At 40.4% G+C, this 21,072-nt stretch overlaps 1 protein-coding gene across 2 annotated transcripts in view; it reads left to right on the forward strand.

Annotated features, from left to right (window-relative positions):
- The first annotated feature begins 8,012 nt into the window (after positions 1 to 8,012).
- UGGT1 (UDP-glucose glycoprotein glucosyltransferase 1) overlaps positions 8,013 to 21,072 on the forward strand; it is a 41,050-nt gene continuing 27,990 nt past the window's right edge. For both annotated transcript variants that reach the window (XM_075201526.1, XM_075201527.1), the window contains exons 1-9: positions 8,013 to 8,079; positions 11,952 to 12,115; positions 13,720 to 13,793; positions 14,988 to 15,118; positions 15,836 to 15,948; positions 16,566 to 16,740; positions 17,442 to 17,538; positions 19,502 to 19,577; positions 19,774 to 19,874. In XM_075201526.1, coding sequence (XP_075057627.1) covers positions 11,988 to 12,115; positions 13,720 to 13,793; positions 14,988 to 15,118; positions 15,836 to 15,948; positions 16,566 to 16,740; positions 17,442 to 17,538; positions 19,502 to 19,577; positions 19,774 to 19,874 — 895 coding nt within the window. In that variant the 5' untranslated portion in view covers positions 8,013 to 8,079; positions 11,952 to 11,987. The remainder of the gene's footprint in view (positions 8,080 to 11,951; positions 12,116 to 13,719; positions 13,794 to 14,987; positions 15,119 to 15,835; positions 15,949 to 16,565; positions 16,741 to 17,441; positions 17,539 to 19,501; positions 19,578 to 19,773; positions 19,875 to 21,072) is intronic.

Consider the following 21,072-nt stretch of genomic DNA (forward strand, 5'->3'; position numbering starts at 1 on the left):
AGAAAGATGGAGGTACAATGACCATGTACAGATCTGTTTCCACAAATGCCACAGCGTAATTCAGACACTGAAATTTGTGCCCAATCTTTGATGGTAACCAGGAAAGAGGCCAATTCACCATCCAAAAGATGTATAAAAAATCACATTCAGCTTCGCTGCTCCAACATGTTTCAACTAACAAAAGTCTTTGCCAAGGTGCATAGAAGCTGAATGCCCTAATGCTATTTAAAGACCCTCTGGCCAATCACATAGGCCCCTCTATCTAATTAAATGTCCCATTTAAAACAGATATGTATAATCATTATTTACAATAGGATATACATCCCAGACATAGTTAATAGTTGGCAATAAAAAATATAAATCTTACAATAGATTTCATAAATGAAAACAGTGAAGCCAGAAGCTCGTCATGTACTCTTGGATCGCATGTTGGAAAGCATGACCACTTCCGGGTTCGTGCCCTTCCAGTGAAGCGTGTCAACGTCTGTTTTTTTAGTCCAAGCCTCGTTTTGACAAATATTATGGCACGCAAGTATTAATGTTAATAATACACAAACACTAATATTAAAAATCCAATCAAAATGGCATCATACGGATATATATATATATACTATATGGACAAAAGTATTTGGCCACACCTGATAGTTATTGAATTGAGGTGTTTCAATCAGACCCGTTGCCAGAAGTGTATAGAATCAAGCACCTAGCTATCTCCCACACATCAAACACTACCGAAATCCAGCAAACCTCAAACACATCACCTGTCTTCCATCTCTTTCAAAATCCTTTAAATGTGCCTTTTGGAATGCACCCTCCCAAACAACCTCAACCTTCTAGCAATAATAGAAACCTGGCTCATACAATCAGACACTGCCTCACTTGCAGCCCTTTCACACAGTGGCCTCCATTTCACCCACACCCCCAGACCCAAGGGCAGACATGGAGGTGGGGTTGAACTACTTATTTCCCCACATTACACATTCACAGTTCCAAATGTCCTATCAATCATGTTCACTTCTTTTGAAGTACATGCTATTCAGATTTATAACCCATTCTCTAGGCTTGTTGCTTGATATATCGCCCTACCCTGGACCACACCAACAATTTCTTGAACATTTTTCTACCTGGCTCTCTCGTTTACTATCGTCCGATATCCCCACTTTCATAATGAGTGATTTTAACATCCCCACTAATAATCCACATTCTACTTGTGCTTCCAAACTGCTCTCTAACTTCCTCTGCCTCTCCCAGTAGACTGACTCCTCTACAAATCAGGATGGCCACTGCCTTGATCTTCTTTTCTCTAGACTGTGCTTCAATTTCCTTAACACTCCTTTCATCCTCTTGGATCATCACCTTATAAGCTACAAGCTCTCTCCCAGTACTTTAACCTCACTGCTGTCAAACTCTACCAAATACCTGCAATTTCTCCGTTCTCCTCTCCTGATATGGCAGCACCTCTTTTTCACCGAACTCTAATAACATCCCTTGATCAAGTGGTTCCAGTTCTTCTTCATACTCTGTGTTGACTTCGATGTCAGCCGAGGGACACTAAAGTAACAAAACATCTTCACAAAGCTGAACATCAATGGCTTAAATCTCGTACAAGAGCAGCAGTGTGGCTTAGTGGTTAGCAGTTCTGCCTCACAGCGCTGGGGTCGTGCGTTTGATTCCTGACCATGGCCTTATCTGTGTGGAGTTTGTATGTTCTCCCTGTGCTCGTGTGGGTTTTACTTGGGTGCTTCGGTTTCCCCCACAATTCAAAAACATACTAATAGTTTAACTGGCTGCTATCAAATTGACCCTAGTTTGTCTGTCTGTGTGTTAGGGAATTTAGACTGTAAGCTCCAAATGGATAGGGACTGATGTGAGTGAGTGACAGATATTCTCTGTACAGTGCTGCATAATTGGTGGCACTATATAAATAATGATGATACCACTCCTATCGAAATGCTCTGGACACTGATAAACAAACATACTCTGCTCAGACTTCTAACACCAAACACATTTATATCTCTTCTCAACCCTCCCACCCCAAATCCTATGACTACTATGAGTGGCCAAGATCTTGTTTCCTACTTCAAGGACAAGATTAATAAGATCCAAGTTGAAATTGTACCATCTTAATCGACAAACAATTCCTTCCTGGCACCCTCTCTTCATTTAATCCCAGAATTGAAGATGTCTTCTTATCGCCCTACCATATCACCTATACTCTTCATCCTAAACCTTCACAAATCGCTAGATCACTGTGCCTGTACCATTTCGCTTGGAAAACTGATAAGGTCCTTTAGATTTCAGTATGAAATTTATCCATCCTCTCCTGATCTCTCACCATTTGTGTTTACTTGCTTTATCGACTGTCAACTTTCTGCCATTTCTTCTTGGATGTCCTCTCGCCAACTCAACTCAACTCAATCTTTCAAAAACAGAGTTAATAATATTCCCACCCACCAACAGACGTTACCTACCTGACATTTCTATTTCTGTTAACAACAGGACAATTAATCCTACCCCACAAACTCGTTGCTTAGGTGTGATCATTGACTCAGAACTATCCTTTGTTTCCCACATCAAATCTATGTCTAAATCATGTCCCATACATTTTAAAAAAACATTTCCAGAATACACACAATATTTCACACAAGACACTGCAAAAACTTATTCATGCCCTCATCATCTCCTGCATTGACTATTGTAATTCCATCTATACTGGTCTTCCCCAAGTAAGACTCTCACCCTTACATTCTATTTTGCATGCAGCGGCTAGAATGATTTTCCTTGCAAATCGTTTTTCCACTGCTGAGCCACTCTGTCAATCTCTACATTGGTTGCCTATATTTCATCGAATCCAATATTGAATACTTCTACTAACATACAAGGCCATCACCAAAACTGCACCAACATACATCTCCTAACTTGTTTCAAAATATCTCCCAAATCGACAGCTCTGTTCTGCACAAGATCTGCGTCTCTCATCCTCACTCATTACCTGCTCCCATTCCCGATTACAGGACTTTTTTACGGCTGTAACCACTTTGTGGAATTCCCTCCCTCACACAATAAGACTATCATCTAGTCTTCTATGAAACCTCACCTCTTCAGGCAAGCTTATAAAATTCCTCAACCACTCTCTTAACCTCCCTAGGTTACCCTATTACCACCCTTTACACAGTTCACACAAGACAACAACCCTTTGGCCAATATTGCTGTGTGACTGGATCATATAGCCCACTAAGCACTTTTTACCTTTGCAATCTGGCTGGACCAATATGCAATATGTAGCGCTTAACCTCAACTATCAATCTCCCACTGTTCCATAGATTGTAAGTTTGCTAGCAGGGCCTTCTTACCTCTCTGTCTGTCTGTATTACCCAGTATTGTTTATTACTGTATTTGTTCCCAGTTGTAAAGCTCTACAGAATTTGCTGGCGTGATTATAATTATTAATGCCTTCTATTTGTAATCACAATAGTATTTGATGTAGCCATAACATACTTTTAAATGGAGAGGTGATTCTCAATGTATTTCTTCCTAGTAAAACACTTTATATATAAATTCTGCTAATACTGAGTTGGAAGAGAGATGTTGGTGTCACAGATTCATAACTCTGGAAAAGAAAGATGACGCTAGATGTAATAGCCCTCTGTGATTTCAACAGATACCACTTACTTTCAGACCAGGAAGGACACACTTCCGCCTTTGAGGTTACACACAAAACTGGCTCAACAAAATGTGAGGCCCAAGGTGACTGGGAAATCTAGCCTCAACTCCCCCAGAGCGATTATAATGACATCACCAGTACATGCAGTCAAACAATAATTGCAGGAATGTAGCTTCCCCCTTTCTTGATGAAGATTTATTACCAAAAAAAAAAAAAAAAAGGCTGGCTCAACTGTCTTACTCCTAAGCCAGCTACTCCTAAGCCAGCTCTGTTTGGAAAAGATTCTTCTAACTTAACTTTTGGAATCCAGCAGAAAAAACTGTCTGATAATCTTTGTCTAATAGAATATCATTATTGAATCATACAAGACAGAAAAGAAAGGCTCTCTAATAATGGAACATGACAGGAAACAACTCTTACAAGTCTCTCTCATGTTTTAATGAAACACAGTCTTGAGCTGTCACAGCACCAAAGAGACAACCTTCTTTAATGCCGCAATCCCACGTAAAGTTTTTTTTTCTTCTTTAAATAGCAAGTAAAGTACATTTTAAGTATGCATCTGTCATTTTTCTTAGCTGTCTTCCTATAAATCATTATCTCATTTTCAAAATCTTTCTGGAGGGTATAAAGTATGACTGGCAGACACACACAGGCTCACAGCTCTCAACAAGTTGGGCAGCATGGTGGCTTAGTGGTTAGCACTTCTGCCCCACAGCACTGGGGTCAGGAGTTCAATTCCCAACCATGGCTTTATATGTATGGAATTTGTATGTTCTCCCCGTGTTTGCGTGGGTTTCCTCTGGGTACTTCAGTTTCCTCCCACACTCCAAAAACATACTGGTAGGTTAATTGGCTGTTATCAAATTGACCTTAGTCTCTCTGTCTGTGTATGTTAGGGAATTTAGACTGTAAGCTCCAATGGGGCAGGGACTGATGTGAGTTCTCTGTACAGCTCTGCGGAATTAGAGGCGCTATATAAATAGCTGCTGATGATGATGATGACGACGTTATGTGAAGGCAGAGAGTGGAGTAGGAGGTGAAGGATATTACAGTACATAGAGCAGAGCTCAGAAATGCGTTCCAAGGCCAGTAGCTGAAGCTGTGTAGTGTTTTGGTGAAGCTCCAGAGTAAGCAGTGGTTCCTGGGAGTAAACCCAGAAAGATGGAGGCTCCTGGGGATCCTCCCCAGGAGAGTCCCCAGGCTGTAAGGCCTGCAAAGCCTCCAGTTCCTTCATCAGAGAGCAGCAGCCTGGATAAAAATGAAGACCTGAGGCATGAAAATCAAGGCTCAGGGCCTTGCCTTGATTTTGCCTTGGCCCAGGGAAAAGCTACAGTTTGCAGCCAAGCAGTGAAGGTGTGATCCTTATAACCTGGAAAATATTAGATGCGAGGAAATGGCTGTATGTGTTAAGGAGGCAGCCGAAACCCCAGTGACTACCCTAAGGTGGATGCAATAAGTCTGGGCAGCCAGTCCCTGAGCAGGGGGCTGTGGGGAATACCTCTTGCGGATCTTCTAAGCAGGGTGAAGGCGGCCTGGATGAAGGCTCCAGCCTCAAAATTCCTAATATTGATCATAGTATTATTGTTGCTTAGACATTACTGATAGCTGTCTATGAAAGATAACAGTGACATTGCAAATGTTAATATGTCTACTAAAATCATGGAGCATAGTCAACCTGGTTAAATTTCCGCCATTTTGACACAGGACCTGTCCACATTCCCTCTGCCGCTTATATTGGGAGAGACAGATTACAATGTTTTTATGCAGGACAGCCTCGCCAGTGTCACAAATGCGGTTCATTTAGACACCTCAATATTACATGCACAGATAAAAAGTGTTCGATGTGTCAGCAGCTAGGACATACAGCAAGTGAATGTAGCCAGATTGTACGCAACCTTTGTGGTCAAAATGGTCACTCATGGCCAAGGCATCTTCCACAGCAAACGGGACGGCAACTTGGGTGTTAAGTCCTTTTACTCTGATCTCCTCGGCAAGATAGCATTTAACAGAGAAAAGATGAAGCAATTTCTGCAGGAGACCCCAGGCCTGAGGGGCAATCATGCTGGCTTGAAAGACCTGGAGACAGATATAACGGTAGACGAAGTCAAAGAGGGCCATAGACAGCTTGTCCGTGAAAAAAATCCCCAGGCCCAGTTGGTCTAACATCTGAGTATTGCAAGGCCTTTAGAGCCTTGTAATACTCAGATCTCTTGGTTCCTCACCTCATGGAGGTTTTTAACAAGAGCCCTGGGTGACGGATTACTCCTTCCCTCCATGAGGGTTTCTGCCCTTATTCCACTATCAAAGACCCATGCAGAATTGAGAATTGGCGCCACATCACTCTTCTCAATGTGGATCGTAAGATTCTGGCAAAAGTACTTTTCAACAGACTAATGAAATATTCTAATCTACCACTTTCTCCTTCATAGCACTGCACTGTGAAAGGGTGCAGTGCCTTTAGTGCGCTCCTAGGCATCTGGGAGTCTCTGGAACGGTGTACGGATGAGAAATGGGGAATGTACCTGATAGCATTGGATCAGTCTATTGCTTCTGATCAGATAAATCATGATGACCTCTGACCTCTGCTTGGGCGGTATGGTTTTCCAGCAAGTGTGGTTAATTGGCTTTGTACTTTTTATAGTCTTAATATATTATTTATAAAGCGTCTTTCTCCCAATTGGGCTCAAATCACTTTACATTGTTGCAGTGGGTAAGGCAGCCAGGGGAGGGCTGGCAAATTTTAGCTTGGGGTGCAAGACTTAATTCAGCAGCCTATTAGTAACATTTTAAGGGAAAAAAATGCAGGTGGTCCAGTGACCCAGCTCAAGGTAGGCCACTATGGGACCGGCCTGGAAGGCAGATACCCTTCTGCACCCAGCCCAGCCTGTCCTTGGAGGCAGCCACATAGCGCACACTCAGTTGCTTTTTAATGGAAGCATCCACCTCAGTCCCTATCCAATTGGTGCTTCCAGTCTTAATTCCCCACCACACACCAGGGTTCATTTTATTTGTCAGAAGCAAATTAACCGATCAGTATGTTTTTGGACTGTGTAGGAGGAAACCCACGCAGACACGGTCACAACATACTAACTCCACATAGATAAGCCCATGGTAGGAATCAAACCCATTACCCCAGTGATGTGAAACAACAATGATAATCACTATGCCACAAAAAAAAATATTTTGTAGGCTGAGCACATGTGAACAACTTTTCCCACAACATGAAACCTAATTTTTGCATTTTCATGCAATACAAGACACATTCTAGTGCTCAGTCTGCATGTAAGAAGGAATGCCCCAATCTGCCCAGCTCCATCAGAAGCAGCAAAATGTTGTATCTGTAGTCACTGCCGTCTTCAAGCTCTAAGCTCAAAACACAACCACACAAAAACAAGCTACAGGGTGCTAAATAAATCAACAATATCAGGAATAGTAACTAGGCTGCCTCTTGACTGAGAAATCTGCAGCTTGGAAAAATACAACAAAGAAATAATAAATGGTGCTAAAGTTAAAGACAGAAAATACAAATTAAAATTCATGAATAATAAATACCCAGGTATAAGTAATAAACTGTTTATTATAATTGCATAATATATGTCACATAGTGTTTACACAGCAGGCCCTCGATATTGCAGTACTTTTTCACGTCTCCCAAAATTAGAAATAGTGATTACAGCTATTAGCACTGCTCCAAGGAGGCAATATTTACTACAAGTCTGTAAACCCCCCATGGCATACATATGATTATCACTCTCCCTTGGCACATCATGACAAAACACTTTTCAGAGTGCATAATATTAAGGTTCAACACAGCAATGCAAACTCCAAGTAAGCTTCAACGTTAAAAGTCATATGTGAAAATGAATAAACATCAAGAACAATCATTTTTGAGGTGATGGCCATGCTGTAGTCACGCTGCTAATACATTGCCCAAAATGAAATACTTTTCCTGCAACATATTGGCTCCAAGCTAGGAAATCTGATCAGAGTCTGTCTCCACTTGAAGTAATTTCTTCAGAGCAGTGGACACGTCTTTGGACACTAATACATTATACACTGTGCGCCTGCCAATAAAAAAAAAAAAGTTTTAAAATGAAAGCAGAACATAGTGTCCCTCCAGCATTTCATAGCTGCTGAGACTCGTCATCATAACTATGCGCAGCGCCATCTTTGATAAGGGAAATGTTTCCATTTTTTATTATTTGGTTTATAAAATCTAAGTAGACGAATCCCATCACTTTACATATCACAAGTAAACGGAAATAAAGCGGACAGCGGATAATGTTGCTTTTTATGAGGTTACAAAACCAACATTGCCCAAAGAAAAGATGGCCGCTGCGTATTGTGACGTCACAATCACTACCCGAGGCGGAAGTGTTCTTGTGGTAGTGTGAGTTAGGAACCGGCAACAGAAGGTAGCGTATATTTAATTTTGTTATCTGATCGGGGCTTATTAGGAGTAAATTAAGTTGGTTAATAATAATTATGATAGTCTATCTCCATTTCCTGCCTAGCTGAACAGTTAATTTATTAATTCTGTGGCTGTAATCAGAATAATGTAAAAAGGGTGCAGTGTAGTAACCATTGTTGGAGGAAACCTCAAGTTGCATATCCTGTAAGCTGCAATGCAAAGTAATAAGAGCAGCTACAACCTACCTGCTTTGCCAAATACAGTAGCAGTAGCAGGTGTGCTTCTCCTTGTTTTAATATAAGTTGTGGATCATTGTTGGACTGTGCTTCCACCTCAGTATATTTTGGTTAGTATAATTTTGGATTGACTGGAAATGGCTGTTTGTGCAACATATTGATGTTCACAGACAAAGTATATGCAGATGCTATTGTAATTGGTCTTCCAATTTAAAGTACTGGACATGTCATAGAAAATTAAAAGCATACCTACCGACCTTGTCTTTTCTGATGCCAAAACTTGCCAGTGGACACCAACCTTGGTGCTAACTGCCATGTTAATGGAACATTGAAAAATAAAATACAGTTTAACCAACCATATTGTTGCGAAACGTTATATATTATTATTTATAAGGCTCCACAGATTCCGTAGCGCCGAATACAGAATCTACAAATAGATGAGGTAATACCCATAAGTAGCACAGAGGAGTGTGAGTAATGCTGTGGGACTCACATGGAGTGCAGCAAAAGATATGACAGGACGTACAGGGGTGTCAGACAGTGGACGGACATGGGACAATAGGTAGAGAAGACCCTGTCCGTGAGAGCTTACAGTCTAGAGGGAGGGGGGTGAGAGACAGTAGGTCCAACTGGGAGACAATGGAGATAACAGGCGAAGGAAGAGGAGGTGATGGGTAAGATGGTCAAAACGTGGTAGGATAGACAAGCTTGAAAAGGTGAGTTTTTAGCGAGTGTTGGAAGAACTGAAGGATGGGGGAGAGTTGAGTGAGGCGGGGTAGAGTGTTCCAAAGAATGGGGGGGCAGCACAGCAGAAGTCTTGCAGGTGCACATGGGAGGAGGTAATGAGAAGTGTATTGAGGCAGAGGTTAGAGGTGAAGCGGAGTGGCCAGGTAGGTATGTACCTCAAAACCAGGTCAGAGATGTAAGGGAAGAAGTGTCAGTAAGGAGCTTGAACTGAATTCTAAAACGTATGGGGAGCCAGTGGAGGGATTTACGCAGACGGGAAGTGGAAGACAGAAGAGGAAGGTGAGCTGGGCCAGAGCATTCTGTATGGACCGAAGGTCATACAAGTGAGAAGGAGGTTGCAATAGTCGAGGAGAGAAAATATGAGTGAATAGAGCAGGATTTTGGTTGCTTCCTGAGAGATGAAGGGATACATTTTTGTGATGTTACAGGGGAGAAAGTGGCAACATTTAATGAGGAACTGGATATGAGGGTTAAAGCTGAGTGCAGAGTCAAGGGTGACTCCAAGGCAGCGGGCTTGGGTGACAGGAGAGAGAGTTATGTTGTCAACCAAGAGGGAGATATTTTCCCCTTGGAGTCTACAACTGAATGAAGCGTTTGTATAAAACTGAAACCTCAGATTGAAATATTAGCTGACATTTTGAGAAAGTTCTGTGTGTATCAGTGGGCAGATATCAGGGGAGCTGCAATGTACAGAAATATCTAGTCAGACAGGGCGTAATAAATCTCAGGTGCCATGACGACTTAATAATGCACCATGTGCCACCCTCCTCTTTTCCTATACTGGAGAGGAGCTCCGGATGGCAGCCCCATCTCTAGTGCACCTGAGCGAGCCATTAATACCAGTCTTTGTATTTAGCTTTTCCAAAGTTATCTTTAATCTGTTCAAACCTTCTGTTTCTTACTAGCATCTAACAATACATAGGTAGGCCCCGCACACAATTTAAGATTTGACAAGGTTTGTTAGAATATTTGGAAGTCCCTTCATTTGCTTACGGTACACAGTGTTTTATGTACGCTCTCCTGAGTAGAGGAAGTTTAGAAAAACTCCTATTTTGTAAACAACTATTGGACCCTAAATGCGATAGGTGCTGATGACTTTTCTCTGGCTATTCGAAAAAGTCCAACTAGCTTCTAGATTGGTCTGCATCATAGGCTGTCCCTGAAAAGACAGATATGTGCAATAGATTGTTTTGAACATACCCAGTAGTCTAGAAAGTTTGATGATGTAGCAGATAGGAGAAGTACAGCAGGTTCTATCCGCCATCCACTTTGGAAAGATGGGCAAGATGTGGCGTCTTTCTATAGGAAATCAATGATCTAATTGAGGTTGCATTTCTCCTGTCAGAAATGGAATGTAGGAGAGACTGAAGTATATGTGCATATAGCCTTAGTTGTACTCTCTGGTTGGCGCAGACATATAGTATAGGGTATGCATAGAGAGGTCAGCTCTTAAGATTCCAGTCTTGATCAGCGCTGTGAGGCTGGGATTTAACCATATATACCATGGTTTTATATACTGTTGTTATTATCATTATGTGATATACTTATGTAACTTGATTTTTTTGTTTTATTTAATTTAATATATCTACTCTCCAATACTGTCTTAAAGCCTTTTGTGACCATATATTAGAAGTTTACTTGGGTTTCTGTTATGTTCATGAAAATATAAAATTAATAAGTATTTAAAAAAGGAGTATTTGTAATTTTAGCATACATGTTCTGATGACTTTGTAAACCTTGCATTTGCTTTGGGAAACTGATATACGAAGGTGTAGATTATGCAGGGGCAAACGCAGGATTTTTAAGGGGAGGTTTCCAAATAGATGAATTCGGAACAAAGCAACAATAAAACATAAAACATAAAGTGCTAGAATAAGGCTTCAACATAAACTTTTTTACTGCAAATAACAGGTACATGTGAGTCACAATATAAATTGTTATTCACAAGTCTAACATTATGCAATAATAAGATAGCGGTGCGGAACTAGTGATGCTATATAAATAGCTGATGATGATAACCAATATGTTATAGGATCTTCTATTTTATTACTCATTTTTAAAGTAATAATCGAAGCCTGACCCGCATATTAAAGCTTGAAAAATACATACACACATATTATATATATATATATATATATATATATATATATATATATATTTCAGCTGTAGATTTTTTGCAACCTATTTATCCTCTCATCCCAAATACTTGGACATTTAGTGTCTGTATCTGTTCCATGTTATCTCCCTATGTGAGAGGCATTAAATAAAATAAAACTGACATTTATCAGGGGCTTGTCCTGAAATGTCTGTGAACTTTTAGTGGCCAGCAGTAACTTTCATCCTGGGATATATATATATATATATATATATATATATATATATATATATATATCCTACATATACCTATATTTAGATACACACAAATATACTAGTAACAAAATATGTTGCTGTGACAGATGTGGAATTTAATGCTAACCAGCTGAATGCACAGTCTCCTGAAAGAATTTGTTGAATGCCCATAGTGTATATATATATATATATATATATATATATATATATATATATATATATATATATATATACACTATGTTTTCTATGGTTTTTTGGATGATCAGTTATCGTTATTGTTAGTGTATCTTATGTGCGGCCCAAACCAACTCGTCGTCTGCCAATGTGGCCCAGGGAAGCTAAAAGGTTGGACACCCCTGACTTAGAGCTTTGAGGCTGATTGGAGAGAGCGCTTGCATTGAATGCTCCTATCTGCTCCTTGTGAGATTGGACATGTCTCTCTTATTCCCTTCTGTCCCAAGAGATCTCTGTCTATTGGTTGAATTTTAAATCCTTGTACAGTGAGATAAATAGTTGCATTTTATCTGTTTATTTTCTGTTACAGGTGAATAGCCGTTTGTATGTTCCCTCTTGCATCGTGATGGAGGCATTGCCACTTCTCCTGGTCTTGTGCCTCTGTTTCTCTTCTGCAAATGCAGTTGATTCGAAAGCAGTCACCATGTCCCTGAATACAAAGTGGCTTTTTACACCCTTACTCCTGGAGGCCAGGTAAGACCTGAACGCGTGCTTAGCCGAGTGTAATAAAAGTAGAATGAGAAGTGATAATTATACAAGTGGAAATTAAATTATGCCCATGGTGCTGGATGATCTAAAATGGATCAAACACTACACACTTTACGGGAATTATTCCCAAAATAAAATAAAACTATGAGTCACCAGGGAACTTTTCACCCCTGACTTCATAGCCACCAGATGCAGGGGAACGGTAGGGTGTACTATCTCCTGGGAAAGGTAACAAATGATTGGTCCAATCACGCTGTCTTTTTACATCACATCCTCCCCTTTCATACCTATGATGGCTCCATGGTTATCACTGTAGCTAACGTTTGCTATGTTCTAGAAGATCATTAAAATCCCTACGCATGTAAAAATATACATATATAATTTATGAAGTTGTTTAGATGTTATACGTGGTTCCATGTCAGTGGAAAGCAATTTGTCGGCACTTCTCCATTCCAAACACTTTCTTTATAGGATCCTGATTGAAAAAAAAAAAAGCTGCATGCAAATGTAAGCCAGTTGTCAGATACTCTGTACCCATAGTACAGAAAGAACCCCGGATCGTTGCCCCAGGCTCTGTAATAAAAAGTTCTTTGTTTAATGAAGTCCTGACATGCAAAGGATTTGGCTGCATTGCAGTTCCTTCTATTGTGTTTATCTTTGTGCTGCTTCCTGATCCGATACTCCTCTGCTCCAAGCATCAGGTCCTGCTGAAGTGTGTGTAAGCATTACTGCACAGGCAGCTTGCTCCTGTCCATATGGTATAAATATGTGTCTAGTTTCCTAACCTTGTTACAGTACACGTTCTAGCGGAAGCAGGAGCTAGCGCCAGATGTTCAAATCAAAATCAATGATGTTTTGTGTACACTTCATTTGCAAAAAATACAGGAGCGCAGCCTGGAAACAGATACACCAGTTGTAGTGTGATAAGTCTTATACTGGGTCCGTCACCAACACACAGAGGATGCAGCTGTTTTCTGATTTCGCCCTGACCATTCACTAATGCCCTATGAGGCACATGGGGCTTAGTGATGTATGTAATAGGTTCTAAGGGAATTAATAGGCTGCAGAGATGTGAATACTGGTGTAGCCTACCAAATAGGGCCCCCCACAGTGGGTAGGTAACTTGTACGTTCTCATTCATTATCAAATCTCTCTATCATTGGTGAGTCTAGATACACGCCAGCTGTATGTATTATATAGTTGAACTCCATGATGTCTGTAAATGTTTGTTGACCCACATAGGTACCAAACTAGTATAGGATGTAATGCATAGAAAACACATAATATAAAATAAATATTACAAGAGGGTGAAGAGATTTACAGGAGAGTAGGCCAAGACCCAATCACCCTCATATAATACCTTTTATTTTTTAATAGTGGTGAAATTATGCCAATCATTTGATAGTGAAATCAGCTGTCTCCACCGATTGCATCTTAAATGTTAAAGCCATGGGAATACGAGAGCCGGGACAAGGCGCTTTTCCATGCAGTTCTAATCTTGCTGAGTTGGTTTATCAGAAAAGTCACAGTGAGCACTAGTAGAAGTCTCTAAGATATAGAAATAATTGAGCATCCATCTTCTATCATAGTGAATTTCTGGCTGATGAAGGACCCGATAAGTTCTGGACTTTCGTAGACGAAAACCAACAAGTGGCTGATCAAGGTAGAGTACTAAAGATCTACAACCGTTAATCATTATTGTCTCATTAGCAAGGAATACATACACACCTCGAGTGGCCTGGGTTTATTCACCTGATATGCGGTTTTGAAATAATGTAAATATACAATACAACTTGATTAATACTTAATTGCTCAGCGAAAGGTTCAGTCCACTCAAAGGGTCTGTTTTGCAATTCTAACCATATATGTCTAATAACCTCTGAATGTATATATTTAATATCCCCTATGCTATGTATAAGTTTAGTAGAATGTATCTAGCACCTTTCCTGCTGGTTCTCCATCTTCATGGCGGTATATGCTGTCCTCTGTCTACGCCCGGCTCACTCCGAGTCACCTGGCTGACGTCACTGATGTCACAGTAGCTGTTTGTGAGAATTAATTCCAGGGTCTATGTAAACTCGGAGGACTGCATATGCCTGCTGAAGAGGATGATTTGCAGCAAAGGTAAGTGGTGGATACACCCTGCTAGAGAGTGTACCTAGCAAATGATTAGAGATAGTATAGGGTATATGGTTCCAGGTGTTGTTTTAGGCCACTTAGTGGTAATAATAAAACAGATGTGCATTTAACCAGCATATGGTACAGTCGTATCACATGGTTCCAGCTCTGCAGCTGAGAGCGCATTCCATTGGCATTACATGTACACTGTCTGCAACACATTCTCTACATGCTTTGCTGAATTTCTGGGGGTTTATTTCATCTGTTCTATCTCTCTGTTTTCCCTTGCTATACAAATGTCAGACTTTTATAGATCAAGTGAGTCATGAAATAAAAGAAAGCCCCTTAGCGATTAATATTTTGTTTCTTGGAATCCCGTGAGTTTAAACCTGCATCTGTAAGCTTCTTGTGCACACTATGAATAGTTGTGCTGCACACGAGAGAGTGGGTTAAGGCTGGATAAGTCCCAGGAGCCGGATAGTCAATGTGTTTGGAAACGACTGGGGATTTATCGATATGCAGTATTCACTTTCTATTGCTTGTTCTGTAAATGTTTCCACTTGTGTAATGTAACTACACTAGACATCTTAATTAACGTTTATTCAATTAAAAAACAAAGACATAAAACCCCCAAAATGATCACTATCTGGTTAATAGTTATAAGCCTATGTCATCAATTATACATATATATGTTTTGTTGTTGAAGTTGTCCCAATAACCATTGTTTTTCCTAACGCAGGTTCTGATTCAGCTAACTATAATTTGTTGCTAAGCAACGCTGGCCGCCACCTGTCTCCCGTCCAGCAGAACCTGCTGAAGTTTGCGCTGTCTCTGCGCTCATACTCAGCCACGGTGCAGACATTCCAACAGGTTTGTGACGTAGGGTCTCAGCTAGACACTGCACACTACTGATGCCTTGTATACACAGGGGCAGCGATGCTTTCAGCTCGGTTACATTTCTTCCTAGAAGATTGGGTTTATTAATACTTGTAGAAGGTAGATAACCAGTGTGCCTCTAATAACATGTTTTATTAAATAGTCTAGATATAATAGACTCATATGGAGACGAGAGATGAGGAATAGCTGGCGCTACAAATGATAATGATAATTAGGGGATCTGGTGGTGATAAGATCCCATGGTTCCTGGTCCCATGATCCTTACACACTGAGCGCCATACGTGCTGTGCACTTCCACGTTTGTAACCAGATGTACCGTGACATCACAGGGATTTCTTTGTACGGTAGAAAGACCCTGCTAAGTGCATGGGAGTCGCCCCTGATTCCGGTCTCCCATACAAAGCATTCATAATAGCTCCATGGAAAATGGATCTAATAGTAATTGATGTAATTGATACTATTAGATCCTAAGTGAATTGGATCTATATGCCCTCCATAGAGCAGAGACCTATTGGAGCCTGAAAAGGCTTTCATTAAAATGTGACTGTATTTCAGAAAAGTCTTGTAAAGTCCGAAAGCAGCTTCTGTAAAGGTGAATTCTTGGGGGAATGTTGCAGGGGTCCTTATCTTTTATACATTTCTGTACTTTATGTACATATCTGCCTGTAAACCTTTATTATTTGATTTCAGATTGCACTGGACGAACCCCCTCCTGGAAGCTGTGCAGCTTTCATAGTGGTTCATGGAGAGAAGACTTGTCACCTTGACAGATTGCCTTCACTTCTCCGTACAGCACCAGAGAGGTATACATAGGTCTTACTGATATGCTGTACAGCTGGCTTATGTCACCTGTGTCTCTGCACCGCTGTTATCACTTACTGTCATAGAGGGACTGTAACTGGAGCTACCCATGGTCCTGGGTCATTTATGTACTGTATTTGTGTTGGGTCTCTTTCATGGCACACTGCTTGAGAATCACTGATATAGGCACATTTGTATAAGGTTATTATTTAGTTCTATTTGTCATAAACTATGATATGTATTATATTGCATTTCATCTTTCTGTAAATGGTCTGTCAGAATAATTACATTAGACAAAGAGACACACGCAGAGGACAAATGTGTGATCATGTATTTCAGTATAGAGAGGATAGAACCAATGAGGACTGCATATAAACACACTCCACTGCATCACCTGCCCAATGTTAGTGGGTCTGAAATCACTATTGCTAATAGTTTTAGGTGACTGCATATTAGACTTTGTATCTAGTAATCATATTAATGGGGAAAATTAGTCGACAAAGGTGGTGCTAACATAATAATATCACATGTATTATCTTGATGCTTCGATCTAATATGTTTACATTTATACAGACTATTTTAGGTAACCATATTAAAGTAGTTTGAATTATTTTGTCAGGTCGAAGCCTTTCTTGTTCAAGGGAGATCACCAGTATCCTGGTACTTCCCACGTCAGTCCGGTAGTCATACTTTATGCTGAAATTGGTTCTGAAGACTTCTCAAGGTTTCACCAGATTCTCTCGGCGAGGGCCAGAGAGGGGGAGTTTTCCTATGTGCTCAGACACTATGTTCAGGTAATACCTTATGCTCTCTATTCACACGATCACGTCTCTTGTTTCATTCATCTGCAAACTGTACCTAGTCCTCCCATCTCCTGATATTTGGCTCCAAATGTATTTCATTTATCTGTGAAACAAATGGACTAAAGATGAGCAGTGCAACTGTGTGTTTTATCTTTTACTTGTTATAAGATAATCTTTTATCCATTTTTGTTTCTCTTTACAATGTTTGCATTTTTGTAAGGGGACTATTTTTTTAGGAGACCTTTGTATGCTTTTCATTGTTTGAATTGAAACACTAGCATCAACCATCCCTCTACTTTTAATTATTTTGCTTTATCAGCCTTTGTCCATCTAAAGTATGCTGATGCTTTCTATAAGGTTTTTGTAAACTGCCTTTGTGCCACGAAGAACACATGATATTATCTAGACTGTTGTGATCTTTCAAAACAATTGTTTAATATCATATATTATACCTATAAATCATAACCTGAAGATTTAATGTCGGCTTCATACAATAGTATTGCAGGCTGAAATAATTCATGTGTGTATTCCTGAAATGGAGTATTAAACACATGTATAGAGTTCTTTGTTTCATACTTTTCATCCCTCTGTTTTGTATGTATAAATCTGATTTGGGCTATGATATTCCTCTATACACAAGCCTGTAGGACACATTGCTGCTACTGTATAATACACTGTGTTTGTTTCATCAGAATCCTAGAAAAGAAAAGGTTTACCTTTCTGGATATGGTGTGGAACTGGCCATTAAGAGCACCGAATACAAAGCTAAAGATGACACACAGGTGAAAGGTAAGGCTGACGGCTATATAATTTTACCATTATTACACCTCCTGTGGGAAACCTTTAGCAGAGTGTATTCTAAATAATGTACGCCCCAGTCTTTTTCCTTAGCACGCACAATATCACTGTATGTGAGCAAATGTTTAATGAGTGTCCTGTGGGTTTTCTTTCCCCCCCGCTTTTTATTCTCTATTACTGCAGAAACAAATTATTGAGTTAAATTTAAGGGGCTGAAATACCCTTGAAGTCTACAGTACCCCACAGGTTAACAATCCCTTCTCTAAAAGACAGTTTATCAATTCATTGGTAATGTATTGTATGAGGATCATACAGTAGTTTTATCTCCACTTTATTACTGTGCAATGTGTGTGGCTTTTATGGTGCTGCTTTTATTTTTAAAGGACACTGATCTTTACAGATATAAAAGTAAACGTGTAATGTATAGGGAACTGCCTGCATGAATGGTAATGTTATTGGCACTTACTCGTTCGGTGTCTGATAGAACACACAGAGCGACAGCAGAATTAAAGTGCTTGGGACATGGTCAAGTACCAATATGAAGGCAGGGGGGCTTATTTAATAGTGCTGTAATACCAGGGGCGGGCTGGCAGATTTCATCCCGGGGGGCACACAGGTGGCAGCATCACATGACACGCGATGCGGCCGCATCATCAATGACGCGGCCGCCGTTAATAATCAGGTAGTAGAGCATCCGGGGGGCAGCTGGCCGGCCGGCCCTAAAAGCAGTGAGATAGTGCGGCCCGGGGGGCCCAGTCCGCCCCTGTGTAATACATTGCCACCAATTGTTTTCTGGTGCTACCTAGACAGTAAAAGCATCTGGTTACTGTGGCTTATAGCACATGTGTATATATATTGCACCATTTTATTAAATAAACCACAATTTGGGGGAAAAAAGAAAACCTTGCCATGGAGTTGGGAAGCTTTGTTTTAATATATTTCCATATTCTGTCTGACGCCTAAACCTCTTATATCCATTGACTCCCCTCCAAATACATGCACATTGAGGGCCTGAGTCGTCAAGGAACGTAAATGCCAACACGTGCCGTATTTTGTGTCAAATTTCTCTGTGCATGCTCAGAAGCGGATTATACGCCATTGAACACCAGTGCATGCAATTTATCTTCGAGCGCAAATGACACTTCCAATAGCCTACGATTTAAAGGGCGAAACTGGTGAAGGGAGGGGCATATGCACATAGGTAATGTACAGTAAGGGCGTGCCGAGGTTGAGCGCACGCACGTCCTTCAAATTCAAGCTCTGGGCATCTCTTAGGTACATGATTTTTAGTCGTATCACTTGTACCAGCAACAAGGCTATACTAAGTGCTGATTACTAGTGATGTGGATGCATGCTAGAACATGTGTTTGCCATCAGGAGGGGCTGTAAGAATGTATTTTATGTACCGTAGACATACATAACACCCTAATGCATGTATTTCATGTAAAAAAATAAAATAAATTAAAACTTTTTTAATTGTTTTTTCATTAATGATTGTTGATTGTATATTAACAGGTGGTAACTTATTCAATATTTTTTTCTGTGCGTTCTGATGGGTATATGTGTGTGTATATATATATATATATATATATATATATATATATATATATATATATATATATAATTCTGCATTGTGCGTACGTATCCTGCAGTGTGTTGTCTCTGCATGCAGCAGGTGCCATAGGCAGAGACTACTTACAGCCGTGTTCCACTAGAACAAATTCTTGAAATCCTCTCCTTGTTGATTACTGCTGTACTTGTTTGCATTTTCCGGCCAGTTTTTAAAAAGAAAACACAAATTCTGTTCACTTTGCGCTCGTGACTGTTCCACGTGCTGTTAGTGTGTGTTTAATTTTTGGATGTTGTGCAGGATCTACGACCAGCATCTTACAAATGCCCACATTGCAGGTTTATGGGGGAGAGTGGTCATTCCTGTGTTTGCTCTCTGTTCTAGATGATGTGAACGCCACGGCGATGGGGTATAGTGATCCAGAGGACGAGGTGCAAGGGTTTCTGTTTGGAAGGCTCAGGTACGGGATGACTTGTTGACGATGGATGTGCAGTATTGGGGGATATTTTATGTTATAGAGTTGGAGGAAGAGAACGGATGTAATAGATGTATCTTATGTATACAGCCTGAGTGGGATAAACATGAAAATACGAATAAATAAATGTTTAGTGTGGTTGCTTTCCATACGCTTGACAGTGTGTCCCCTTGCTTTACAGACAGATCTATCCAGAACTGAAAGAGGAGCTGAAAGAACTGAGGAAACATTTGGTGGAAAGCACCAATGAGATGTCCCCTCTGAAAGTCTGGGAGTTACAAGGTACACATTGATAAATGATATAATACCTTATTAAGTTCCCCCAATGTTGCATGTTTAAGGGTTTTCCTTTTGTTTGTGTATTTTTGTGTCTTTTTTTGGGGAGGGGTGTTTGTCTCTCCCTTGCTGCTTACACAATGCAGCTTTCATGTGAAACTTATTGGAGACTTTAACCCCATCATGATCTATACTTGTTTAACAGTCATTTTTTTTTTATATAAAATATCTTTTTATTGAATACAATTTCAGAAAATACAATCGTAAAGCACAAGGGCAAATCACATGGGATGACATTTATCAAAGTACATGGAGATCAAAACCACGATAGATATTATTCATATTAGCGTTGTCAAGTATGTAACTATCAGAGTTATATGTTTCGCATTTGCATGGGTAGTTTAACAGTCATTTTAAACTCTTTTGTGTACACCATTAGATCTCATGAATTATTTTTGGTTCGACACATCGGACTTTCTGTTAGCATAGTGAAGTAAATATTATTAAAACCAGTAACTGTAACAAACTATATACTTTTTTAGATTACCTCTCGGTTTGCCCAGGCGGAGCCAGCTTGTTCATCTTCCCTGGGAAAGAGATTGGACTGCTTGAATAGGTTGTTAGACTCTCCAAGTATTCAGACTCTACCCAGTTGGGTGATTGGGACAAGTCAGTAAGGAACCAGGGTATTCAGTAACTGGTCAGGCAGTTCGTCAGACCTCAGATCTGGTAGAACCAGAGAAGCCGGGTCCTTCGAACCAGGGTCTATTCTCTGGTAAGAGACCTAAGGCTGTGTGTTTTCCTTCCTCGGTGGAGCTCACAGAGGTAGCCAAGGCAGCTTGGAAACAGCCGGATAGGAGATTTTCTGTTCCGCGTTGATTTGCAAATCTATATCCCTTACAGGAACAGGAAGCAGAGCATTGGGAACAGGTTCCCAGAGTAGATGCGCCAGTAGCTCGGTTGGCTCGTCATACCACTTTGCAAGGATCCCATGGACAGGAAAATAGAGAGTTGTCTTAAGTCTATATTTTCTGCTGCGGGTTCACCTTTCAGCCCCATGAGTTGCTAGGGCCATGGAATCCTGGGCTGATCAACTAGCAGTTGGATTACAGGATTCAGAGCTTCTCCCGTTAGCCATGCATTTAAAAGAGGCCTCGGGTTATTTATATGAGGCAGCACAGAATGCAGCGTCTATTTCTTCTGC

This window comes from Mixophyes fleayi, chromosome 3, assembly GCF_038048845.1.
Source record: "Mixophyes fleayi isolate aMixFle1 chromosome 3, aMixFle1.hap1, whole genome shotgun sequence".
Classification (NCBI taxonomy): Eukaryota; Metazoa; Chordata; class Amphibia; order Anura; family Limnodynastidae; genus Mixophyes; species Mixophyes fleayi.